The sequence below is a fragment of the Brienomyrus brachyistius genome, unplaced genomic scaffold, assembly GCF_023856365.1.
Source record: "Brienomyrus brachyistius isolate T26 unplaced genomic scaffold, BBRACH_0.4 scaffold54, whole genome shotgun sequence".
Lineage (NCBI taxonomy): Eukaryota > Metazoa > Chordata > Actinopteri > Osteoglossiformes > Mormyridae > Brienomyrus > Brienomyrus brachyistius.
The window spans coordinates 343,236-367,943 of NW_026042329.1; the positions used below are offsets into that span (position 1 = coordinate 343,236).

A 24,708-nucleotide genomic window follows, 5' to 3' on the forward strand; every position below is an offset into this window, starting at 1 on the left:
CATATAACAGTAATAAAACAGCTCAATATATCAAGGAGAAAATCCAGGAGAATTTATCTCCAGAAAGGACAATTAACTTGTTCCACTGTCTGAATGAACTGCGTGACAATTCTCTAATAGAGGAAGTACAAAGATACCTGAGTTCAGGAAGCCTTTCAGCAGCAGACCTCTCACCTGCACAGTGGTCAGCTCTGGCCTTTGTGTTACTGATGTCAGATAAGGAGCTGGATGTGTTTGATCTGAAGAAATACATCAGATCAGATGAAGGTCTTCAGAGGCTGCTGCCTGTCGTCAAGAAATCTAGGACAGCTCTGTAAGTGATCTTACATACGCCTGTTGCTAAAGAAGTACAGATGTTATTCATGATACTGCTTTTATATCTTATCAGAACAATTAGAGTGTATTTAAATAGACACCCAGAAATTCTTTTTCATTATGGATACTACAGGATATGTATATTTTTTTAACATTCTTGCTGTTGTTCAGTGGGTTTGGACTCTGTGTCTGTGGTCAGAAGGTCACCGGTTTAAATACCTGGCTGGCAGAGTGATGCTGGTTTTGGGCCCTTGAGCAAGGCCCTTACCCCCCAGCTTCAGGGGGCTGGATGCTGGCCAACCCTGCACTCTGACCTGTATGTGTGTGTCAGAGAGAGCAAGATCAGAGAGGCGACAGCACTATTTTACCAGGGGGATGAATAAAGCATCACTATTTCATCCCTGTCTGACTGGATTGATAGTTGTCTGATTGTTTTTTTTTTTGTATAACTTTTGAAAATGTACAGCAAATAGTGAAAATACTCAGTAAACTCACAAAAGAAGCTGTATTGTACCAAAATCTGCTCATCTGAGTACATTGATCCAGTCCTGAGCCACTAAAGTTTTCTTTGTATTTGTGCTTTAAATTGAAAGTATTCACTGTATTCTTCATGACGTGGAGCATGAGGAACATCAGAGGATTGTCTAGTTCCTTTTGAAGTATATACTGCTTTACTTGCTTTATTTTAAAATAAATATGTTTATTTTTGTCTTTTATTTGATATGCCTGTCTGTGGTGTATGTATTTATATCTTGACACATTTCCTTTTCCAGGCTGGACAGCTGTAGACTCACAGAGACATGCTGTGAAGTGTTGGCTTCAGCTCTCAGATCAAACACCTCTCAGCTGAGAGAGCTGGACCTGAGTGACAATGACCTGCAGGATTCAGGGGTGAAGCTGCTCTCTGCTGGACTGGGGGATTCACACTGTAAACTGGAGATACTGAGGTCAGTGTCACCGATTACTCCACTGTGTACACTAATTATTGAAATTTTTATTGAAGTTGTCACATTTGCTTGAAAGTAATACTGTGGTGAGGCATTTTCTTCCATTGGAGAGATATTGTCTGTCTCTCTGCAGGCTGTCCGGCTGTAGAGTCACAGAAGAAGGCTGTTCTTCCCTGGCTTTAGCTCTCAGATCAAACTCCTCTCAGCTGAGAGAGCTGGACCTGAGTGACAATGACCTGCAGGATTCAGGGGTGAAGCTGCTCTCTGCTGGACTGGGTGATTCACACTGTAAACTGGAGATACTGAGGTCAGTATTACTGGGTATTCCACAGTATCAACTGTAATTATTGAAATCTTTATTGAAGTCGTCACATTTACTTTAAAGTAATACTCATAGTGATGAGGTGTTTTTATTTATTGGAGAGATATTGTCTGTCTCTCTGTAGGCTGTCAGGCTGTAGAATCACAGAAGAAGGCTGTTCTTCCCTGGCTTCAGCTCTGAGGTCAAACCCCTCACACCTGAGAGAGCTGGACCTGAGCTACAATCACCCAGGAGACTCAGGAGTGAAGCTGCTCTCTGCTCTACTGGAGGATCCCAGCTGTAAGTTGGAAAAACTGAAGTGAGTACAGAATGTGTGTCTGTCCTGCTATAGACTCGTGTATGTGGAGAAAATGCAACAATTAAATAAATGGACACAGCAGTACTATGTCATTCTGCTTCTGCTATAGTGTGGACCACAGTGGAGAGTGCAGGACCAGATCAGGGATCCAGAAATGTAAGTTTGTTTGCATGATTTTATTCTTAATACTATTATTTCTACTTTATGATAACATTCACACAATTATTGTAATGTGTGTGTGTGTGCGTGTTTTTTTTCTTTCCTTTTTTTAATTAAGAAAAAATACTGGTTTAGGTTTTTGGAACTTCTGTAGAAATACAGAAGTCTTCTTTGTGTTTGTGTGAGAGTGTAACAGGGTATAATATATTCTGGTACAGCTGTGCATCCCCCAAACTGGCTGTGACACTGAACGTCTCCTCAGTTTGCACTAGTGATGGGAATTTCGGCTCTTTTTAGTGAGTCGGATCATTTGGCTCAGCTCACCAAATAGAGTCAGCTCTTCCGGCTCCCAAATTACTCTTCATTTTATTACTTCTGCTTCAGCCAGATTCAGCTCTGTTTTGACCCATGACTGATATGTGTACTAAACCTTATAATTTCCTCAATACCATAATTTTACATTATGTTTGGTATAAAAAGATTAAATGTAAAAACATCAAACACGACTACATGTGTATTGAATATTTTATAAGTGGAAAATCTGTCTTTGTCTTTGATCTATCATCCATCTATCCATCTATCTTGTACGGCTTTTCCGGGTTGGGTCGCAGGGGCAGCAGTCTAAGCAGCAGGGAAACCCAGACTTCCCTCTCCCCGGCCACTTTATCCAGCTCCACTGGGAGAATCCCGAGGCATTCTGAGGCCAGCCGAGAGACATAATCTCTCCAGTGTGTCCTTGGTCTTCCCCGCGGCGTCCTCCCAGTGGGACATGCCCGGAACACCTCACGAGGGAGGCTTCCAGGAGGCATCCTGACCAGATGTCCGAGCCACCTCATCTGGCTCCTCTCGATGTGGAGGAGCAGCGGCTCTACTCTGAGCCCCTCCCGAATGACCAAGCTTCTCACCCTATCTCTAAGGGAGAGCTCAGCCACCCTGAGGACGAAACTCATTTCGGCCACTTGTATTCGTGACCTCGTTCTTTCGGTTACTTCCCACAGCTTATGACCATAGGTGAGGGTAGGAATGTAAATCGACAGGTAAATCAAGAGCTTTGCCTTTTGGCTCAGCTCCTTCTTCACCATGACAGACCGATGCAGCGCTCGCATCACTGCTTACACCTGACTGATCTAACTGACGATCTTCTGCTCCCTCCTTCCATTGCTCGTGAACAAAACACTTAGATACTTAAACTCCTCCACTTAGGTAAGGACCCCCTCCCCGATCTGGATAGAGCACTCCACCCTGTTCCGGCTGAGTACCATCGTCTTGGATTTGGAGGTGCTGATTCTCATCCCAGCCACTTCACACTTGGCTGCGAACTTCTCTAGTGAGAGCCGAAAGTCACAGTCCAATGAAGCCAACAAAACCACATCATCTGCAAAAACAGAGACCTAATCTTGCGGTCTCCAAACCGGAAACCCTCAATGCCCTGGCTGCATTTGGAAATTCTTTCCATAAAAGTTATGAACAGAATCCGTGACAAAGGGCAGCCCTGGTGGAGTCCAACCCGCACCGGAAACTAGTCCGCCTTACTGCCAACAATGCAGACCAAGCTCTGACACCGGTCGTACAGGGTTCGAACAGCACTCATAAGGAAGCGCGGCACCCTATATTCCCGTAGCAGTCTCCAGAGGACTCCCCGAGGGACACGGTCAAATGCCTTCTCCAAGTCCACAAAGCACATGTAGACTGGTTGGAGAAACTCCCATATCCCCTCCAGGACCCTGCTGAGAGTATAGAGCTGGTCTACTGTTCCACAGCCAGGACGAAAACCACACTGTTCCTCCTGAATCCGAGGTTCGACTATCCAGCGGACCCTCCTCTATAGGACCCTTGAATAGACCTTACCAGGGAGGCTGAGGAGTGTGATCCCCCTATAGTTGGAGCACACCCTCCGGTCCCTTTTCTTAAAGAGGGGGACCACCAACCTAGTCTTCCAATCTAGAGGCACTGCCCCCGATGTCCACATGATGCTGCAGATGCATGTCAACCAGGACAGCCCTACAACATCCAGAGAATTGAAGAACTCCAGGCGGATCTCATCCACCCCCGGAGCCTGTCCATCGAGGAGCTTTTTAAGCACCTCAACGACCTCCACCTCAGAGATATGGGAGTCCACGCCCAAGTCCTCATTGGATGGTGTGTCAGTGGGATTGAGGAGGTCTTCGAAGTATTCCCTTCACTGACCCACAACGTCCTGAGTTGAGGTCAGCAGCACCTCATCCCCACCATAAACAGTGTTGATGCTACAACGCTTTCGTGCCCTGAGCCGCCAGATGGTGGACCAGAATCTCCTTGAAGCCATCCGGAAGTTGTTCTCCATGGCCTAGCCAAACTCCTCCCACACATGAGATTTTACCTCAGCAACCGCCGTGTTCGCTTGGCCCATCGGTACTCATCAGCTGTCTCTGGAGTCCAACAGGTCAAAAAAGTCCGATAGTACTCCTCCTTCAGCTTGACGGCATCCTTCACCGCTGGTGTCCACCAGCGAGTTCGGGGATTGCCGCCGCAACAAGCACCGACCACCTTATGGACACAGCTCCAATCAGCTGCTTCCACGATGAAGGCCGGAACATGGCCCATGTCCCCCACCTTCCCCAGGACATGGGCAAAGTACTGCCGGAGGTAGGAGTTGAAACTCTTTCTGACAGGGGATTCCGCCAGATGTTCCCAGTAGACCCTCACTATACGCCTGGGCCTGCCAGGCCTGATCGGCTTCCTTCCCCACCAGCGAAGCAAACCCCCCACCAGGTGGTGATTGGTTGACAGCTCCGCCCCTCTCGTCATCCGAGTGTCCAATACATGTGGCCGCAAGTCCGATGACACGACCACCAAGTCGATCATTAAACTGTGGCCTAGGGTGTCCTGGTGCCAAGTGCTTAAACATGGTCTTCAGAAATCCAATAACAAAACACTACTCGGGTTCAGATCGGGGGCCCGTATCTCCCAATCACGCAACTCCAGGTCTCACTGTCATTACCCACACGAGCATTGAAGTCCCCCAGTAGAAGATGACAGTCTCCAGGAGGAGCGCTTCCCAACAACCCTTCCAAGGTCTCCAAGAAGGGTGGGTATTCTGAACTGCCATTTGGCGCATAAGCACAAACAACAGTCAGGAGCCGCCCCCCCACCTGAAGACAAAGGGAAGCTACCCTCTCGTCCACCATGGTAAACTGCAATGTACAGGTGCCCAGCCAATAAGTATGCCCACCCCTGCTCGGCGCCTCTCCCCGTGAGCAACTCCAGAGTGGAAGAGGGTTCAGCCCCCCTCAAGGAGACTGGTTTCAATGCCCAAGTTGTGCATCAAGGTGAGCCCGACTATATCTAATCGGAACCTCACAACCTCGCACACCAGCTCATGCTCCTTTCCCACCAGAAAGGTTAGATTCAATGTCCCTAGAGCTAACTTCTGCAGCCGAGGGTCAGACTGCCAAGGTCTGCCGACCACCCCCCACCTCACACTGCACCCAACCCCCATGGCCCCTCCTGCAGGTGGTGAGTCCATTGGAGGGGGGACCCATGTCCTTCTTCAGGCTGTGCCCAGCCAGGCCTGGTCCCGGGGGGGGGGGGGTCAGTGGTGGTGGTCACCTGCGTTCGGGCAAGGGAAAACCTGAATCTACGTTGTTTTTCATCATTAGGGTTCTAATGAGCCTCACTTCGTCTAGTTCCTCACCTAGGCATAAAGCCCTAGGCAACTACTTAGCTCCTGGGATCATTGGAACATGCTAACCCCTCCGCCACGATAAGGTGTTGGCTCCAGGAGAGGTTTCATCTATCAATAACAGTCAAATAAGATAAATAACGAATGATGAAAAATATAAATACAAAAATTACAACGTGAAAAACAGCAGCAGCCAACAGTTTTTTTTTTTTTATCCGTCCACTATCGATCGTCTATGGACGGAGTGGTGGCTCTGAGGCTCGGGATCTGTGCCAGCCACTGGAAGGTTGCTGGTTCAAATCCTGTGAATGCGCAGAGTGATTCTACTCTATTGTGCCCTTGAGCAAAGCCCTTGACCTGCAGTTGCTTCATCCTGGATATGGTGTTAATCTATTTCCAGCCCTATAAGGAGGTCCTCCAATTTACAGGGAATAACTTAGTGGTTGGTGGCAGGACTGGCACTCCAGCCACTTTAAAAAACCTCACACTGGTCCATTCAGACTAGTGTGGTGCTGAGGCATCACCTGCTACATGGCTGCAGTCAGGTTCTCATCCCTGAGGTGGTTTGTCTTGTGGTGGGTATGGTGATGCACTGTAATCAGTACATTTTCCTTACCTCTCTCTCTCTATCCACTATAACAACTATCTATCACCTTTCTAACAGTGTAGCATTTTAAAATTTCCTTTGGGGCAGAAAGGCTAAGTGCCTCAGCTTAGACGGGCTGATCCGCCTTCTGGCAGTAGCAGGAACGCTAGCCTGTCTTTTTCCTTCCATCTGAACTGTTGGATGCGCAGTTCCTAAGTGTCTGTGAAGGTTGTTTGTGGATCCTGCTCGAAATGACAGCTTCGTCTTGCAAATTTTGCATTCTGCCTTTGAGTTATCATAGCTATAAAAATGCATCAAGGTGCCACTTCGTTTCCAACTGTCATTCATCTTTCCTACTATTCGCGCACCACACTCCCTCTCTCTCTCTCCTCCTCCTCTCCCTCCTTCCTACTGTATCTGTACACCGTCAGCACGCGCAGCCCCGTCCCTCCCTCGGTTTAACCTGATGGTATAAACCTTGTCTGACTCGTCACGTGATCGGTCGCGCGGCTCACACGCCATTAACACAAACTTCAGTCACAGTCAGAGCAGCATGGAGCGCTGAGTCGCGGAGGCATTTTGCTTTATAAAAATGTCTCTCGGTCCGGATCCGGATCTTTTGAGCGGCTCGTTCGCGACCGACACATCACTAGTTGGCGCTGAACGCTGCTGGAGGGGGGTATGTGTCCGAAGCGGTTTGAAGGAATGTCTTATTTTGAAATAAAGACAGATTAAATTTTAGTGGTACTGTTTGGGGTACAATTTCACGTTTAACATGTTCGATGAATGTTGTTTATAGTTTAATTTACCTGTAATTAAGCTTGTTAGTATAGCATGTGCATTTTGATGCATACTTGAATTCCTCCTTCATTAGGGGACGCTGTGCTGTTTTTATATTTTATGTATCGTACAGAATAATAGAGTGCAGGCTAAAGTGCAGTTCAGTCCCCAGCGAGTCTCTCAGCGCGGCGTGTCTCACAGCGCAGGGGGCAGCCGGAGTGCCGCAGACTCCGGCAGCTACATCAGTATATTGGGAATAAAATGTGTGTATTGGAGCGAGTTCTGTGTTAGTGAGTGTGTGAGGTATGACGGTGATAATGATGGAGATGCTGGGCTTCGTCATGGGATTAATCGCTCTTCCTCTTGCCTACAGACTCCTGCCAGCTGACGCTGGACCCCAACACAGCAAACAGACTCCTGTCTCTGTCAGAGGGAAACAGGAAGGTGACATGGGGGGCAAAGCAGCCATATCCTGATCATCCAGAGAGATTTGACAGTTGGTACCAGGTTCTGTGCAGAGAGAGTCTGACTGGTCGCTGTTACTGGGAGGCTGAGTGGAGAGGAGATGGAGCTGAAATAGGAGTAACTTATAAAGGAATCGGGAGGAAAGGAGAGAGTGATGACTGTCTGCTTGGAGCCAATGACAAGTCATGGATGCTGCGCTGCTCTACTCACAGATATTCTGTCCGTCACAATAATAAACGGACTATCATACCCATAGAGGCCTCAAACTCCCGCAGAGTAGGAGTGTATCTGGACCGGGCGGCTGGTACTCTGTCCTTCTACAGAGTCTCCTTTGATGGACTGACCCTCCTGTACAGCTTCACCTCCTCATTCACTGAACCCCTCTGCCCAGGGTTTTGGGTTTATACAAACTCCTCCGTGTCGCTGTGCATGCTGGGATAGCTCACTGTGTGCTGGAGGAATCATTTTTACCTTAGAGTGTCACATGTCACTGCTTCTCCGTGGTAAAAAGGTAAAATCTCTGCTTTTTAACCAGTATAACCCTTTTTATGCAGGTGTTTCTGAAGTGTGACGTATGTTAGACAAAAATAAATGACTGGGTTCAGCAAGCTTTTCCCCTCCATTTATATGACCATATAAATGTTTCTGTCTATATATTGTATCTGATACCTGTATACTGATAATAAAGGCTTTCTGTTCTACCTAATTTCAGTGGTACCTCGACCCAGGAACAGTCCTGTTCACGGACAAATTTTTTTGTACCTGTTCGTGAACCGTGTTTCAGGCTCAGACTATTACTCAGTCTTTTACTGTTAATTGTGTAGTTTTTTTGGGAGGATGTTCTGTGGTTCGTTTCCGTGTTTTTGGCGTCTGTCAAGCGACCAGCCCTCCAACAAGCGAATGCTCAGTTGTGTATTGGTCCGCCTTCCGTAAACGTATGTTCTCTCTTTTCTAGTGTAATTACATAGTTTTTGGCTCCGCGCCTAGCATACAGTAAATCATGTTTGTTTGAGTGCTGTGTTCATGAACGTTAATTCTGTGTTCTAGTGTAATTACACGTACTTTCTTTTTTGCTGTAGTGTCAGTACAGGTAAACCATCATTATGGCTTCTAAGAAGTCTTAGCGTATCACTGTAGAATTAAAGGAAGAAATAAGAAAGAAACACGAGGATGGTGTTCGTGTTACCGACATCATCAGGCAGTATGACATGGAAAAATCTGCGATTTGTAAGATCTCGAAGAATAAAGAGGTAATGAAGAATTCTGATGTGGTTAAAGGTGTGACTGTTAAAGCAATGGACTGATGTGATAGAGGAAACGGAAAAACTGTTGTTAAATTGGATTCATGAAAAGCAGCTGGCTGGAGATAGCTGTCACGATTAAGTAGCGATCGCGCTGGTTAAGCGGGTGATCGCTCAAGCGGGAGAGCGGGCAAAGGAGCAGGCAGGCAAAGCACGGGGTAAACTGGGGATTTATTCAGACGTCGACGAACATCAATGACAGACAAAGGACTCAGGTAAGACACGGACTGAAATACACAGGACTGATTATTTTCAATCAGACATAGCTGGGTACAATCAGGAAAGAACACGTGGGTAATCAGGGGGGCGTGGCACACACGAGGATCGTACGAGCTGGGCGTGACAGAACCCCCCCCCCAAAGGCGCGCACTCTGGGCGCGCCCCAGGGGAGGCGACGGATGAGACGAGGGAACCGGGACCTGAAAAACAAGAAAAACCATCAACGAGGCACAGGGAACAGGACGGACAGACAGAACTGGCACAGGGGCAGAAGCCAAGACAGGACGTGACAAAGGACGGGGAAGGCAGACAGACAGACAAGGAATGGGGACACAGAGGGAACATGCGGAACAAACGGGCCAGGAGTGAATGGAGGGAACACTGGGGAACGAGGAGCAGACACAGGAGGAACAAAGCAAGGGACAGAGAAAGAAGGAGCAAAGGGACCAGGGACGGGAACAGGAGGAACAAAGGGACGAGGGACCGAGAAAGGGGCCAAGGAAGGAGGGAAAGAGGCAGGGGAGCAGGGAGAGAAGGCGGGGGAATAGGGGGAAGCCCGAGGGAGCCACAGCAGGCGACGGGAGGCGGCTGGAGGGGCCGCAGCCGGCCGGGAGGCTGGAGCCGGAGGGGACCCCGGCGGGGCCGAGGAGACCGGGCGAGGGACCGATGAAGGGGCCGAGGAGGGAGCAGGAGGGGCCACCGGGGAAGGGGACGAGGAAGCAGGAGGGGACCTCGGCGCAGGCAAGGAGTGGGGGGGAGCCGCCGCAGGCGGCGACGTCCTCCGACGAGCCGGAGGTAGGGGCCCCGCAAGCGCCCGAGGAACTGCCGTCGGGGGACCCGCAGGAGCCCGACGAGATGCCAGAGGAGGGAGAGAGGCAGGGGGACGAGGCTTCGGAGGGGGACGCGCAGGTGACTGCCGACCCGGCGGGCAAGTACCCGCAGGCGCTGAGCGAGCCACAGCGCAGGCAAGGGAGGGCAAGCCAGGGGGCCGGGCGGGAGGGACCCTAGTCCAGTGTCTGTGTCCTCTCCCTTAAAGGAACACACACATAAAGACCCGCGGCTGGGGTCGGGCTCGCCGGGGCGAGGACAGAGGAGTCACAAGTAGGGTCCCCAAGGGGTCCCATTCCAGCTCCTCCACCTCCATGGAGGGAGGAGCGGTGGTCGGACTGTCCGGGACCTCCTCGGGGACTAGGGCAGGAGAGACTGGAGCTGGGTGATGGACAGGAGCGGGGTCAGGAACTGGAGCTGCAGGCAAGGGGGGCGCCTCTGGCGTGGGCGTGGTAGCTGCAGGCAGGGGGGGCGCCTCGGGCGTGGGCGCGGGAGCTGCTGCAGGCAGGGGGGGGCGCCTCGGGCGTGGGCACGGGAGCTGCTGCAGGCTGGGGGGGGCGCCTCGGGCGTGGGCGCGGGAGCTGCAGGCAGGAGGAGCGCCTGCTCGAGAGCTGCAGGCGTAGGGCCTGCAGGGACTGTAGCAGGTGACGGAGGCGAAAAGAGTGCCTCAGGAGGCACTGTAGCCGCTGCTGAGAAAGCCTGCCCCTTCCTCCATTGGAGCAATCTCCTCAGGCTCTCCTCTGCGACGGCCAAGCTCTGGAGCAGAGACTCTGGGGTAACGGCAGCGAACTCCTTCTGCAGCTATTCCAGGAGCTCAGCCGCCTCTGGGGAGTCTCTGAAGGCTGGTTCCCCCCTCACGTGCCAGAACAGATCCTGGAGGGCAAAAAAACGCTTGGCCAGGATCATGGCCGTGGACTGAGTAGGAGCAGGGAGCGTACTGGCTATAGCAGGTGCCGGAGGCAGCGCCTGAGGCGGAGACAACGCCTCGGGTGTAGTTGCTGGCAGGTCGTCCACTGGCGGGACAGGCAGGTCCCACGCAGACAAGACGGGCGTGGCCCCTTTAAGGATCTGGGGAACCCGTGGTATAGCGTCCCTAACCGAGCTGGTCCCTTTGTTGGCTAGTCGCTCCGGCCAGTAGGAGTACCGCTCGAGGGGAGGCGGTAACTCCTCGGCGACGGGTTGCGTCCTCAGGAAGTAAGGGGCAGCCCGTACAGGCAGTTTAGCTGCGGCGGTGATCCCAGAACTGCCCGGAGAGTCCTCCTGATCACCGGCAGGGAGACAAGCGGGGACGAGAGCACACGCCCCCAGGATGATCGTTGAAGCGATCGCCGGCTTGCTCTTCCTTTTCTTTCGCCGGTTCCTGATGACGGCGGGAGGCTGCACGTTGTCAGCAAAGGCGGATGGAGGGAGAATAGTCCCCGGCTCGCGCGGCTTGACGTACCGCTCCTTCCGGAGCTCGTCCAGCCGCTGAAAGTTCTCGCGCACCTCCTCCGCGAGGTGCGCGTCCTCCTCCAGGGACATCCGGTCCAGGATATCCCAGCTCCGGTCAACGAGGTCCCATGCCGGGGAATCTTCCCAGATACCAGGCTGGGCAATCCAAAATAGCAGCTGGTCCACGTAACTGCGGTAGTCCTCTTCAGCTACGGAAGCTGCCTTTTCTTTCAGGTCTGTCATTCTGTCACGATTAAGTAGCGATCGCGCTGGTTAAGCGGGTGATCGCTCAAGCGGGAGAGCGGGCAAAGGAGCAGGCAGGCAAAGCACGGGGTAAACTGGGGATTTATTCAGACGTCGACGAACATCAATGATAGACAAAGGACTCAGGTAAGATACGGACTGAAATACACAGGACTGATTGAAAATAATCAGACACAGCTGGGTACGATCGGGAAAGAACACGTGGGTAATCAGGGGGGCGTGGCACACACGAGGATTGTACGAGCTGGGCGTGACAATAGCATTAGCGAAGCAATAATTTGTGAAAAACCTAGAAATTTGTACACTGATTTGTTTACGAAAACACCGAGTACAAGTCCTGAGGCTAAAGATTTTAAAGCCAGCAGAGGGTGGATTGAGAGGTGGAACTCATTGCGTTGTAATACATGGGAAGGTTTCAAGTTCGAACCAAGAAAGTGCGAACGAATGTGTAAACTTTGTGGAACGCGAAGTCTATGTCTCTCAAACCACTAGCTCCTCCTCTCCTCTCCTCATCTGCCATCCACCTGTGCCAGCAACTATTCATAACCAAAGTACAGTTACAAGTAATCCATCCATCCATCCATCCATCCATTTTCCAAACCGCTTATCCTACTGGGTCGCGGGGACCTAAATAATTTATTACAAAATAAACCGTAACACATTTTTATCACAAAAAGCAGGGTTTAACTTGAGAGAGCAGAACCTCACATGCACTGTATGTGCTTCCAGATGACCAAAAAAAAAGCATAAATTCTCTTTTTTAGGAATCCTGATTTACTTTATATTTTAGTTTAAGTTTCTTCTTTTCACTCCACACAAAATTTTGGAATAAGATTATCAGATGCAATGTGACCCACAAACACTCACAGTGGCATTGCAGTAATACAGATATACCCATTTACATTTACATTTACAGGATTTGGCAGACGCCCTTAGCCAGAGCGACTTACATAAGTGCTTTGAGACTCTGCAATGAATTTCCGATGCTAGCTCAATAAGGACCCAAGCTATGAATACTATCTCTGAGAACTCCATTGAGTAGTGCAGAATTTTTTTTTATTTATTTATTTATTTATTTTTAAACACACACCAGAATAAGAGTCGAGAAAGAATATAGAAGTTCTACGTCAGGTATTTCTGAAAAAGAAAAGTTTTGAGTCGTCGCTTGAAGACAGTCAAGGATTCAGCTGTTCGGACATCTAGGGGGAGTTCATTCCACCAATTAGGTGCCAGGACAGAGAAGAGCCGAGATGCGTGTCTTCCTTGTGCCTTGAGGGGAGGAGGGACCAGTCGAGCAGTGCTGGAGGATCGGAGAGATCGTGGTGCAGAGCGGGGTGTGATGAGGTCCTTTAGGTAGGATGGTGCCAGAGAATTTTTGGCTTTGTATGCGAGCATCAGTGTTTTGAATCTGATGCGTGCAGCTACAGGAAGCCAGTGGAGGGAGCGCAGCAAAGGAGTGGTGTGGGAGAACTTGGGAAGGTTGAAAACAAGACGAGCAGCTGCATTCTGAATCAGTTGGAGGGGACGGTTGGCGCTCAGTGGTAAACCCGCTAGAAGCGAGTTACAGTAGTCAAGGCGTGAGATGACGAGGGACTGGACGAGTATCTGGGTAGCCTGAGTGGAAAGAAATGGACGTATCCTCCTGATGTTAAAGAGGAGAAACCGACAAGAGCGACCGACAAGAGCGACCGACAAGACCGACAATACCCCTGAACATAGAGGAAAGGTGGATTCTTACTTTGACGTCCTTCTCCTTCCTCTGGTGACGAGCTCCACATTCTGTGCTGCTGCCTCTGCTGGTGGCGTGTTTGGTACAAACAGTGACACACATGCAAAGAGAAATTGTTTTCTGGTCTGATTAACAACCTCAGACAGTTTGCTGAGGGTTTAACAGTAAGAGAACTCTACCATCATATGAGATTAAGGTGAGAACAGATCCAATAAGTGAGCAGAGTTAAATCTCTCTTACTAAGAGGGGGGGGGGCATGTTGTTGCAGTGATCAGCACTGTTTCCTCGTACCTCTGGGACTGGGGTTCGAGTCTCCACCCCGGCTCAGTGAGTGTGGAGTTCGCATGTTCTTCCCATCTTGTTGTGCGGTTTCCTCAAGGTTCTCCAGTTACTCTCCATAGTTGAAAATGGGTGATTTGGAGTCACCACACAGTAAGTGTGAGTGTGACTGTGAGTGTGAGTGTGAGTGTGTGAGTGTGAGTGTGCCTTGCAATGTGTTTGCACCCCATCCTGGGCATCTTCTACAAGAGGCTCCAGTCTCCCAGAACCTTGAATGGATGGAAAGAGAAATTATGTCTTAGAGGTACGGAAATCGCCAACCATTTAAGACAATGTCAGCCTCTGATTATTCGGGTCCCTCGACCTATATAATTACCCAAAGGCTCAGTATCCGCCAATCACTGAGCTTGTCGGTGCCTCGGAAATTAAGCCGACGTTTACCCAAACCACACGTACGTCCACCTCAGAGGCTCAGCCGGGGGCAGCTCATATCATAACATGTGTCAACCTCAGCGGCAGTGAAGACGCACGTTTAGTAATGGTAGTGTAACCGGTGATCGCTAGGGATGACGTCATCCGCGGATCCCGTATCCGCCGGTATGTATGAGACGCTGATTAAGTAAATGGGGGCGGTTCATGATGGCGTCTTAATTGGGATCAGCGTGGATAAAAGCGGTGGGAAGCTGCTAGGGGGGGAGGTTCAATTGCTGCCGCGATACTTCTGCGAGCGACGGAAATGGTGGTGAGCGGTTGGTTCCGTGTCCCGGCTGCGGCATAAGGTAATGAGTAATAGGGGTTGGATAGGGTGGCTGAGTGCATTTCTGTTCTCTTCCGGGTATGTAAGGGCTGTTGATCTTCTTCCTAGGCTGGGTTCGGGGTGACAAGTGTGTCCGGGTCCATGCTGATGCTCAGGAGCTGGTCACTGCTGTTTTGCCTGTTTTTGATTTCGTTTTGTAAGATTATGTGCGTTGTACCGGCATTGTTGTGAATAAGGGGGGCGTGGTTATCGGGGCTAACTGGGTGCTGGCTGGTATAGTAGGAGGTCTGGAGGGTAGTTTAGTCTCTTCCCCATTTACAGCGGAGAGCCAGTGAATGTGGTGCTGGAGTTTGGGGGTTGGAGGTTGTATTCTTGCACTGCATGGAGTGAATGTGGGGTGAGTGAGAAGTATTAACTCCAGGATGTGGTTTGCTGTGATTTTGATATTAACTCCCACTTGGATGTGTGTGCCCTTGGGGGGTATGTGTGTGGTGTCTCCCCTTCCTTCTTTTTCTTCTTCCAGGTAAGCACCTTCCCTGGCTGGCTAAGGGGTTAAGGCGTGATTATAGTATTGGACCACCAGCACCTGAGTTTTGCTCTCAACCCCGTTTTTGTGTTTTAGTGGTGTCATACGCTGGTAATTGTTTACTGACTGGGAGGGTTCAGTTTTAAATTATTGTTAATAAATTGTTTTAATTCTGGGATATGCGTCTCTGTGTGTTCATGCAAAGGGAAGTCGTGGGGTTAATTTGAAGTCCTGAGGGGCAGGGCCTCTGGTGGCGTAGTCGGGGTTACGTAACCTTGCAGCCCAAGGTTACAATCTGGCGTACTTGTCTTCTTACCAGAGACAAGTATTCCAGTTTTGGTGGGTTATTAGTGGATTGATTTGAGGCAAAACAGCAGTGGCCCATCGAGGGACATTACCTGTACCAGCTGGGGCTGGAATTGTGTTACATCCTGCAGTGTGGGGAGGAGCCATGTCTGAAGAGGTTCAAGGACTTAAGGACTTGGTGCAACAGCTGCAGGCCGAGAATGAACATCTTCGGCGGGAGCATACCACCGTACAGCCAAGCACCAGCGGGTCATCGGCGAGGACTGACGGGCAGTTGGTTAACACTGGGATGGAACGGTTGTATATTCCCAGGGAGCGGAGGTGCCCGGTGTTTCGGGGAACTTTTGGGATTGGGGTGGATGAATGGTTGGAGGAGGTAAAGGCTAGCGTGAGGGCCCGACATCTGAATGGATTGGAGGAAGCTTATTTTATGTATGATCATCTAGATGGGGAGGCTAAGGCTGAAATTCGGTACCGGAGTAGGGCTGAAAGGGAGGACCCTGCTGTGATCGCTGCCATCTTGAAGGACTTGTATGGTTGTGTTAAGTCCTATGTTGAGTTACAGGAGGGTTTCTTTTCACGTAAACAACATGAGGGGGAATCATTGCAGGAATATTCTCATGCTCTTTGTTCATTGATGGATAAAGTGTTACAACGTGCTCCTGATTCTGTCCCTAATTCAGATATGTTGTTGCGTGATCAGTTTGTGGAGTATGTGTATGATCCAGCTCTGCGTAGGGAGTTGAAGCGTTTTGTCCGCCAGGCCCCCCAGTTGTCCATGCTTGATGTTCGGGCCGAAGCCATCCGATGGGAGCGGGAGGGGAGGCCCAGTGAATGTGGGAGGGGTAGGAGTCATTCTGTGCCCTCACTGTGTGCTATGCATTACACTCGACCCCCACCTAAGGTTGAGTCTTTACCTCCTGCACCTACTGGTGTAGAGTTAGCAGAGCTAAAGAGAATGTTGCTAAAACACCAGGAGCAATTGAATTTCCTGACCAAAAGTGTTTCGGCCCTATCAGGTTCGCAGCAGCTGAGGGGCCCGAGTCGCTCCGGTACTGTTATTTGTCGTAGGTGTCAGCAGCCGGGCCACTATGCACGGGAGTGTGATAATGAACGGGTTGAGTTGTCAGGTTTCCGGGTTTCTGCTGGCCAGGCCGGTGTTGCGTCCCAGCCTCCGGAAAACTAGGCCCCTCCAATGTGCTGAGCCACTCATTGGAAGGGGGCAACATTGGCTCCTGTCGGCCTACCCCGGTAAGTCAGGCCATCTCCTCATTGGTAGGCCAGTGCCCTGCAGTAACTGTTAAAGTAGGGGGGGTAGGGGTGAAGTGTTTGTTAGATACAGGGTCAATGGTGTCAACACTACCGGAGAGTCTCTTCCGGGAGCATATGCAGGGCCAATTGAAGGAGTGTAATTGGTTGCATTTACAGGCGGCAAATGGTCTTGAAATACCTTATGTGGGTTATGTTGAGTTGGCAGTTGAGGTTTTGGGTAAACATCTACCAAAGAGGGGCTGGTTGGTGGTTAGGGATCCTCCCGGGTCAGGTGGCTCTAGTACACCAGGGGTGCTGGGGATGAATGTGATCAGGGAATGTTATACTGAATTATTTGTCCAGCATGGTTCAGCCCTCTTTGATGGTTCCACCATTGGCCTGGAGGCTCAACGGTGGAAGGAGGCGTTCCAGTTTTGCCAGCAAGCTCCTGTTAATGATCCTCCCTCCAGGGGATTGGTAAAAGTAAGAGGACGAAAGGCTATTTATATACCTGGGGGAACAGTTAAATTTGTGGCAGCCACCTGTGCTGAAAAGCTGGGTGGGGCTTTAGGGGAAGTTGTATTTGAGCCCACCAGTGCCGCTCGGCAGCTTCCAAGTAGTTTGTTGCCCCTTCCGGCTTTCCTCAGAGTAACCAAGGGGACTGTGTATGTTCCCATTTTGAATGTCAACAAAACTATGGCCACTCTTTATCCGCGCTGTCCAGTGGGTATAGTGACACAGGCCCAAGTAGTAAGTCTGCCTCCCGGGGTGACAGAGAAGGTGGGGCCGGTAGATCAGCCCCTCGGGGAGGGGAGTACCTTGGGTGGGGTAACCCTTTCTGTGAATGCCCAGATGGGTGCTTACCATTCAGTGTTGGAGCAAATTCAGGGACTTGACCTGTCAGTATTGCCCTCAGTAGAGCAGGAACGTGTTAGGGGTGTGTTGAGGCAATATGCTGGAGTGTTTTCGTCATCGGAGGGTGACTTGGGATGTACTACGCTCCTGTCACATGATATTCCCCTTATGGATGATAAGCCGGTCAGACAAAGGTTTAGACGTATCCCCCCGTCGGATTATGAGGCTGTGAGGGCTCATATTCATCAATTGTTAGATAGTCAAGTTATTCGGGAAAGTTGCAGCCCCTTTGCCTCTCCCATTGTGCTGGTGAAAAAGAAGGATGGCCGCTTGAGGATGTGTGTGGATTATCGGCAGTTGAACAGCAAAACCCGTAGGGATGCATTTCCCCTGCCTCGCATCGAGGAGACATTAGACTCTCTATCCGGGGCTCAGTGGTTTTCCACTATTGACTTGTCGAGTGGATACCATCAAATCCCTGTAACCGAGAGTGATCGTCCGAAGACAGCTTTTTGTACCCCCTTTGGGCTATTCGAGTTTAATAGAATGCCCTTTGGGTTGTGTAATGCGCCTAGTACATTCCAGCGATTGATGGAACGGATTTTTGGGGATCAGAATGGGCAGTCTTTATGGTTGTACTTGGATGATATTATCATCTTTTCCTCTGATGCAGGTGAACATCTGAAGCGTCTGGAGTTGGTGTTGGGACGACTACAGAGGGAGGGAGTGAAGGCTAATCTGGAGAAGTGTTGCTTTTTTGGGAAGGAGGTGCGCTACCTTGGCCATCGGATCTCCCGGGATGGCGTCTCTACCGACCCGGAGAAGGTGTCTGCAGTAGCAAATTGGCCTAGGCCGAGGAACATCCAGGAATTGCGGTCTTTCCTGGGTTTCGCCAGTTATTATCGCCGTTTTGTAGAGGGATTTGCCAGACTGGCGGGCCCCCTACATCGCCTGGTAGCAGAACAAGGGGGGGGTAGGGGTCGTAGGGGCCAGAAATTGAGGTTGGCGGAGGTGTGGCCAGACGGATGCGAGGAGAGCTTCCAGCAGCTGAAGGTACGACTGATTAATGCTCCGACTCTGGCTTTTGCAAACTTTTCTCTGCCTTTCATTTTGGAGGTGGATGCTAGTCATCATGGACTAGGGGCTGTGCTTTCACAGGAGCAGGAGGGAAAGGTGCGTCCTGTGGCCTATGCTAGCCGGAGCCTCAATCCAGCTGAGAGGAAGTACAGTTCTATGAAGCTGGAATTTTTGGGGTTGAAGTGGGCAATGACCGACAAATTCCGGGAATATTTATGGGGCCAGCAGTGTGTAGTGTGGACCGATAATAATCCTTTAAGCCATCTGAGCACTGCCAAGTTGGGGGCCACTGAACAGAGGTGGGTGGCTGAGCTGGCAGCGTTTAATTTTTCGGTTCGCTATAGGCCTGGCAGGACGAATAGAAATGCTGATGCGCTGTCGCGGCAACAACTAGAGCTTAATTCTGAGAGTTTGGTATCCCTGTTCCCGGAAGGTGTGTTGCCATCCCCTCTACAGGAGGCCATTTCGGGAAGGGTGCCACCGGTGACGCAATCAGCTATGACAGTGCTCCCGCAGCGTTCCTCGGTTGAGTTGAGGAAGCTTCAGGAGATGGATCCTATCATTAGTGCTGTTCTTCCTTTTTGGGAGGCAGGACGTAAGCCGAGTCAAGCAGAACGAGAGGGTTTGTTGCCTGCCGCACGACTGTTGTTGCGGGAGTGGGACCGCCTCACAGTGGCAGATGGTCTCCTGCACCGTAGGGTCTTTAGGCCGGATGGGGGAGAGGGGTGGTTGCAATTCCTACTCCCGGCATCTTTAATGAGAGAGGTGTTGTACCAGTTGCATGATGCCCAGGGACATCAGGGCAACGAGCGGACAGCGGCTTTGGTCCGCCAGAGGTGTTTTTGGCCAGGGATGGCCAAGGACATTAGGGAATGGTGTGAGCAGTGTGAGCGTTGTATGCTCGCTAAGTCTTCTCAGACACAGGGACGAGCGCCGATGGGCCATTTGCTAGCAAATAGGCCAAATGAAGTGTTAGCCATAGACTTCTCATTTTTGGAGCCCTCTAGGGATGGGTTGGAACAAGTGTTGGTATTAACTGATGTATTTTCCAAGTTCACGCAGGTTATACCCACTCGGGACCAGCGAGCTTCTACGGTGGCTGGTGTTCTCCTCAGGGAATGGTTCTATCGTTTTGGAGTTCCAGCAAGGCTCCATTCTGATCAGGGTCGGTGTTTTGAGAGTGCGATTGTTCATCAGTTGTGTGATCTGTATAACATCCAGAAGACTCGCACTACCCCTTATCATCCACAAGGGAATGGTCAGTGCGAGCGCTTCAATCGCACAATGCATAACTTATTACGCACCCTGTCGACAGAACAGAAGAGCCACTGGCCACAGTATCTTCCACAGTTGGTGTTTAGTTATAACACGACCCTACATCAGACTACTGGTGAGTCTCCACACTTCCTGATGTTTGGTCAGGAACCTCAGTTACCTGTGGATTTTCTCTTGGGTCGGAGGTCGGACCCGTGGAGGGGTATGATGTGTGAGTGGGTGCAAGAACATCAGAGGCGCCTGGAGGTGGCATTTAGTAGCGTCCAGGGGAAGTTGAAACGTGCAGCCGACCATCGGAAAGCAAGGCATGATTCAAGGGCCCTGTGTGCACCTTTGGAGGTGGGTCAATTGGTGCATTTGCGTAACCATTCAGTGCGGGGCCGGAATAAAATCCAGGATGTTTGGTCCCCAGTGGTGTACCAAGTGTTGCGAGCGCCTGCGCCTGGGGGAGTAGTGTATACTGTGGCACCCCTTCAGGATTTGGAACAAGTACAGCAGGTACACCGGATCATGATGAAGTGTGTTCTGCAGAGCAGGCATCCGCCCCCGGGGCCCAGGGAGGAACCCAGGGGACCGGGGCTTGGGGATCCTTGCCGGCTAGACATGGCCGATTATGATGAAGGGTCAGTTTCGGGGGTGATCGTGACGGTGCCAGGGGTGTCTGAGGGGGAGTCGACAAGGGCATTGCCTAGGCCCTGTTCCACTGGGGTACAGGAAGTTGACCTTGGGGTTGAGGACCCTAGCTCGGTTGCAGGAGGAGGTGGTTGGCCCCTGGATAGTCCATCTGCCAGGGTTGAGGCTGGAGCCCTGCGCCGGAGCACTCGGGTAACGGCGGGGCAACATTCTAATCCACATCGCCTTCCAGCTTCTGTGGTGACCACTAGCATTGGGGCTGTAACCTCGGGGGCACTGGGTTTGGTGGGGGAACCCTCGGAGGGGAGTCTTGGGGCTTCTAGGGATTGACTTGTCTGTCTCCCGAGGTGGTTACGGGAGTGGGAACGACGGGACGTCGATTCAAATGGAGGGGGTAGAATGTAACCGGTGATCGCTAGGGATGACGTCATCCGCGGATCCCGTATCCGCCGGTATGTATGAGACGCTGATTAAGTAAATGGGGGCGGTTCATGATGGCGTCTTAATTGGGATCAGCGTGGATAAAAGCGGTGGGAAGCTGCTAGTGGGGGAGGTTCGATTGCTGCCGCGATACTTCTGCGAGCGACGGAAATGGTGGTGAGCGGTTGGTTCCGTGTCCCGGCTGCGGCATAAGGTAATGAGTAATAGGGGTTGGATAGGGTGGCTGAGTGCATTTCTGTTCTCTTCCGGGTATGTAAGGGCTGTTGATCTTCTTCCTAGGCTGGGTTCGGGGTGACAAGTGTGTCCGGGTCCATGCTGATGCTCAGGAGCTGGTCACTGCTGTTTTGCCTGTTTTTGATGTCGTTTTGTAAGATTATGTGCGTTGTACCGGCATTGTTGTGAATAAGGGGGGCGTGGTTATCGGGGCTAACTGGGTGCTGGCTGGTATAGTAAGAGGTCTGGAGGGTAGTTTAGTCTCTTCCCCATTTACAGCGGAGAGCCAGTGAATGTGGTGCTGGAGTTTGGGGGTTGGAGGTTGTATTCTTGCACTGCATGGAGTGAATGTGGGGTGAGTGAGAAGTATTAACTCCAGGATGTGGTTTGCTGTGATTTTGATATTAACTCCCACTTGGATGTGTGTGCCCTTGGGGGGTATGTGTGTGGTGTCTCCCCTTCCTTCTTTTTCTTCTTCCAGGTAAGCACCTTCCCTGGCTGGCTAAGGGGTTAAGGCGTGATTATAGTATTGGACCACCAGCACCTGAGTTTTGCTCTCAACCCCGTTTGTGTGTTTTAGTGGCGTCATATGCTGGTAATTGTTTACTGACTGGGAGGGTTCAGTTTTAAATTATTGTTAATAAATTGTTTTAATTCTGGGATATGTGTCTCTGTGTGTTCATGCAAAGGGAAGTCGTGGGGTTAATTTGAAGTCCTGAGGGGCAGGGCCTCTGGTGGCGTAGTCGGGGTTACGTAACCTTGCAGCCCAAGGTTACAATCTGGCGTAGTCGGCAGGATTCTGCATCTTCTTACCAGAGACAAGTATTCCAGTTTTTGGTTTGTTATTAGTGGATTGATTTGAGATTGGTAGGCAAAACAGCAGTGGCCCATCGAGGGACATTACCTGTACCAGCTGGGGCTGGAATTGTGTTACATCCTGCAGTGTGGGGAGGAGCCATGTCTGAAGAGGTTCAAGGACTTAAGGACTTGGTGCAACAGCTGCAGGCCGAGAATGAACATCTTCGGCGGGAGCATACCACCGTACAGCCAAGCACCAGCGGGTCATCGGCGAGGACTGACGGGCAGTTGGTTAACACTGGGATGGAACGGTTGTATATTCCCAGGGAGCGGAGGTGCCCGGTGTTTCGGGGAACTTTTGGGATTGGGGTGGATGAATGGTTGGAGGAGGTAAAGGCTAGTGTGAGGGCCCGACATCTGAATGGATTGGAGGAAGCTTATTTTATGTATGATCATCTAGATGGGGAGGCTAAGGCTGAAATTCGGTATCGGAGTAGGGCTGAAAGGGAGGACCCTGCTGTGATCGCTGCCATTTTGAAGGACTTGTATGGTTGTGCTAAGTCCTATGTTGAGTTACAGGAGGGTTTCTTTTCACGTAAACAACATGAGGGGGAATCATTGCAGGAATATTCTCATGCTCTTTGTTCATTGATGGATAAAGTGTTACAACGTGCTCCGGATTCTGTCCCTAATTCAGATATGTTGTTGCGTGATCAGTTTGTGGAGTATGTGTATGATCCAGCTCTGCGTAGGGAGTTGAAGCGTTTTGTCCGCCAGGCCCCCCAGTTGTCCATGCTTGATGTTCGGGCCGAAGCCATCCGATGGGAGCGGGAGGGGAGGCCCAGTGAATGTGGGAGGGGTAGGAGTCATTCTGTGCCCTCACTGTGTGCTATGCATTACACTCGACCCCCACCTAAGGTTGAGTCTTTACCCCCTGCACCTACTGGTGTAGAGTTAGCAGAGCTAAAGAGAATGTTGCTAAAACACCAGGAGCAATTGAATTTCCTGACCAAAAGTGTTTCGGCCCTATCAGGTTCGCAGCAGCCGAGGGGCCCGAGTCGCTCCGGTACTGTTATTTGTCGTAGGTGTCAGCAGCCGGGCCACTATGCACGGGAGTGTGATAATGAACGGGTTGAGTTGTCAGGTTTCCGGGTTTCTGCTGGCCAGGCCGGTGTTGCGTCCCAGCTTCCGGAAAACTAGGCCCCTCCAATGTGCTGAGCCACTCATTGGAAGGGGGCAACATTGGCTCCTGTCGGCCTACCCCGGTAAGTCAGGCCATCTCCTCATTGGTAGGCCAGTGCCCTACAGTAACTGTCAAAGTAGGGGGGGTAGGGGTGAAGTGTTTGTTAGATACAGGGTCAATGGTGTCAACACTACCGGAGAGTCTCTTCCGGGAGCATATGCAGGGCCAATTGAAGGAGTGTAATTGGTTGCATTTACAGGCGGCAAATGGTCTTGAAATACCTTATGTGGGCTATGTTGAGTTGGCAGTTGAGGTTTTGGGTAAACATCTACCAAAGAGGGGCTGGTTGGTGGTTAGGGATCCTCCTGGGTCAGGTGGCTCTAGTACACCAGGGGTGCTGGGGATGAATGTGATCAGGGAATGTTATACTGAATTATTTGTCCAGCATGGTTCAGCCCTCTTTGATGGTTCCACCATTGGCCTAGAGGCTCAACGGTGGAAGGAGGCGTTCCAGTTTTGCCAGCAAGCTCCGGTTAATGATCCTCCCTCCAGGGGATTGGTAAGAGTAAGAGGACGAAAGGCTATTTATATACCTGGGGGAACAGTTAAATTTGTGGCAGCAACCTGTGCCGAAAAGCTGGGTGGGGCTTTAGGGGAAGTTGTATTTGAGCCCACCAGTGCCGCTCGGCAGCTTCCAAGTAGTTTGTTGCCCCTTCCGGCTTTCCTCAGAGTAACCAAGGGGACTGTGTATGTTCCCATTTTGAATGTCAACAAAACTATGGCCACTCTTTATCCGCGCTGTCCAGTGGGTATAGTGACACAGGCCCAAGTAGTAAGTCTGCCTCCCGGGGTGACAGAGAAGGTGGGGCCGGTAGATCAGCCCCTTGGGGAGGGGAGTACCTTGGGTGGGGTAACCCTTTCTGTGAATGCCCATATGGGTGCTTACCATTCAGTGTTGGAGCAAATTCAGGGACTTGACCTGTCAGTATTGCCCTCAGTAGAGCAGGAACGTGTTAGGGGTGTGTTGAGGCAATATGCTGGAGTGTTTTCGTCATCGGAGGGTGACTTGGGATGTACTACGCTCCTGTCACATGATATTCCCCTTATGGATGATAAGCCGGTCAGACAAAGGTTTAGACGTATCCCCCCGTCGGATTATGAGGCTGTGAGGGCTCATATTCATCAATTGTTAGATAGTCAAGTTATTCGGGAAAGTTGCAGCCCCTTTGCCTCTCCCATTGTGCTGGTGAAAAAGAAGGATGGCCGCTTGAGGATGTGTGTGGATTATCGGCAGTTGAACAGCAAAACCCGTAGGGATGCATTTCCCCTGCCTCGCATCGAGGAGACATTAGACTCTCTATCCGGGGCTCAGTGGTTTTCCACTATTGACTTGTCGAGTGGATACCATCAAATCCCTGTAACCGAGAGTGATCGTCCGAAGACAGCTTTTTGTACCCCCTTTGGGCTATTCGAGTTTAATAGAATGCCCTTTGGGTTGTGTAATGCGCCTAGTACATTCCAGCGATTGATGGAACGGATTTTTGGGGATCAGAATGGGCAGTCTTTATGGTTGTACTTGGATGATATTATCATCTTTTCCTCTGATGCAGGTGAACATCTGAAGCGTCTGGAGTTGGTGTTGGGACGACTACAGAGGGAGGGAGTGAAGGCTAATCTGGAGGAGTGTTGCTTTTTTGGGAAGGAGGTGCGCTACCTTGGCCATCGAATCTCCCGGGATGGCGTCTCTACCGACCCGGAGAAGGTGTCTGCAGTAGCAAATTGGCCTAGGCCGAGGAACATCCAGGAATT

The 24,708-nt window shown here is 50.8% G+C and overlaps 2 protein-coding genes and 1 long non-coding RNA gene across 3 annotated transcripts in view; 2 read left to right on the plus strand and 1 right to left on the minus strand.

Moving 5' to 3' along the window:
* Nucleotides 1-24,708, plus strand: part of LOC125724024 (NACHT, LRR and PYD domains-containing protein 12-like) — a 593,671-nt gene that overhangs the window by 319,398 nt on the left and 249,565 nt on the right. Inside the window, exons 15-17 of the mRNA XM_049000874.1 lie at nt 1,155-1,262; nt 1,396-1,569; nt 1,709-1,796. Of these exons, the coding sequence (XP_048856831.1) occupies nt 1,155-1,262; nt 1,396-1,569; nt 1,709-1,796 (370 nt within the window). The remainder of the gene's footprint in view (nt 1-1,154; nt 1,263-1,395; nt 1,570-1,708; nt 1,797-24,708) is intronic.
* LOC125724087 (uncharacterized) overlaps nt 1-24,708 on the minus strand; it is a 198,776-nt gene that overhangs the window by 117,168 nt on the left and 56,900 nt on the right. The window lies entirely within an intron of this gene.
* On the plus strand, nt 3,440-8,239 carry LOC125724076 (stonustoxin subunit beta-like). The gene is made up of 2 exons (XM_049001030.1): nt 3,440-5,349; nt 7,442-8,239. Exons 1-2 carry the CDS (start codon nt 5,220-5,222, stop codon nt 7,972-7,974), a joined length of 663 nt encoding a protein of 220 aa, XP_048856987.1. The 5' UTR covers nt 3,440-5,219; the 3' UTR covers nt 7,975-8,239.

What these genes read in the sequence shown, in the direction of transcription:
- LOC125724076 (XM_049001030.1), top strand. Translation starts at nt 5,220, where the DNA reads ATGTACAGGTGCCCAGCCAATAAGTATGCCCACCCCTGCTCGGCGCCT. An exon ending in TGCCCAAGTTGTGCATCAAG is followed by an intron (nt 5,350 to 7,441) that starts GTGAGCCCGACT and finishes TCTTGCCTACAG; the next exon opens with ACTCCTGCCAGCTGACGCTG.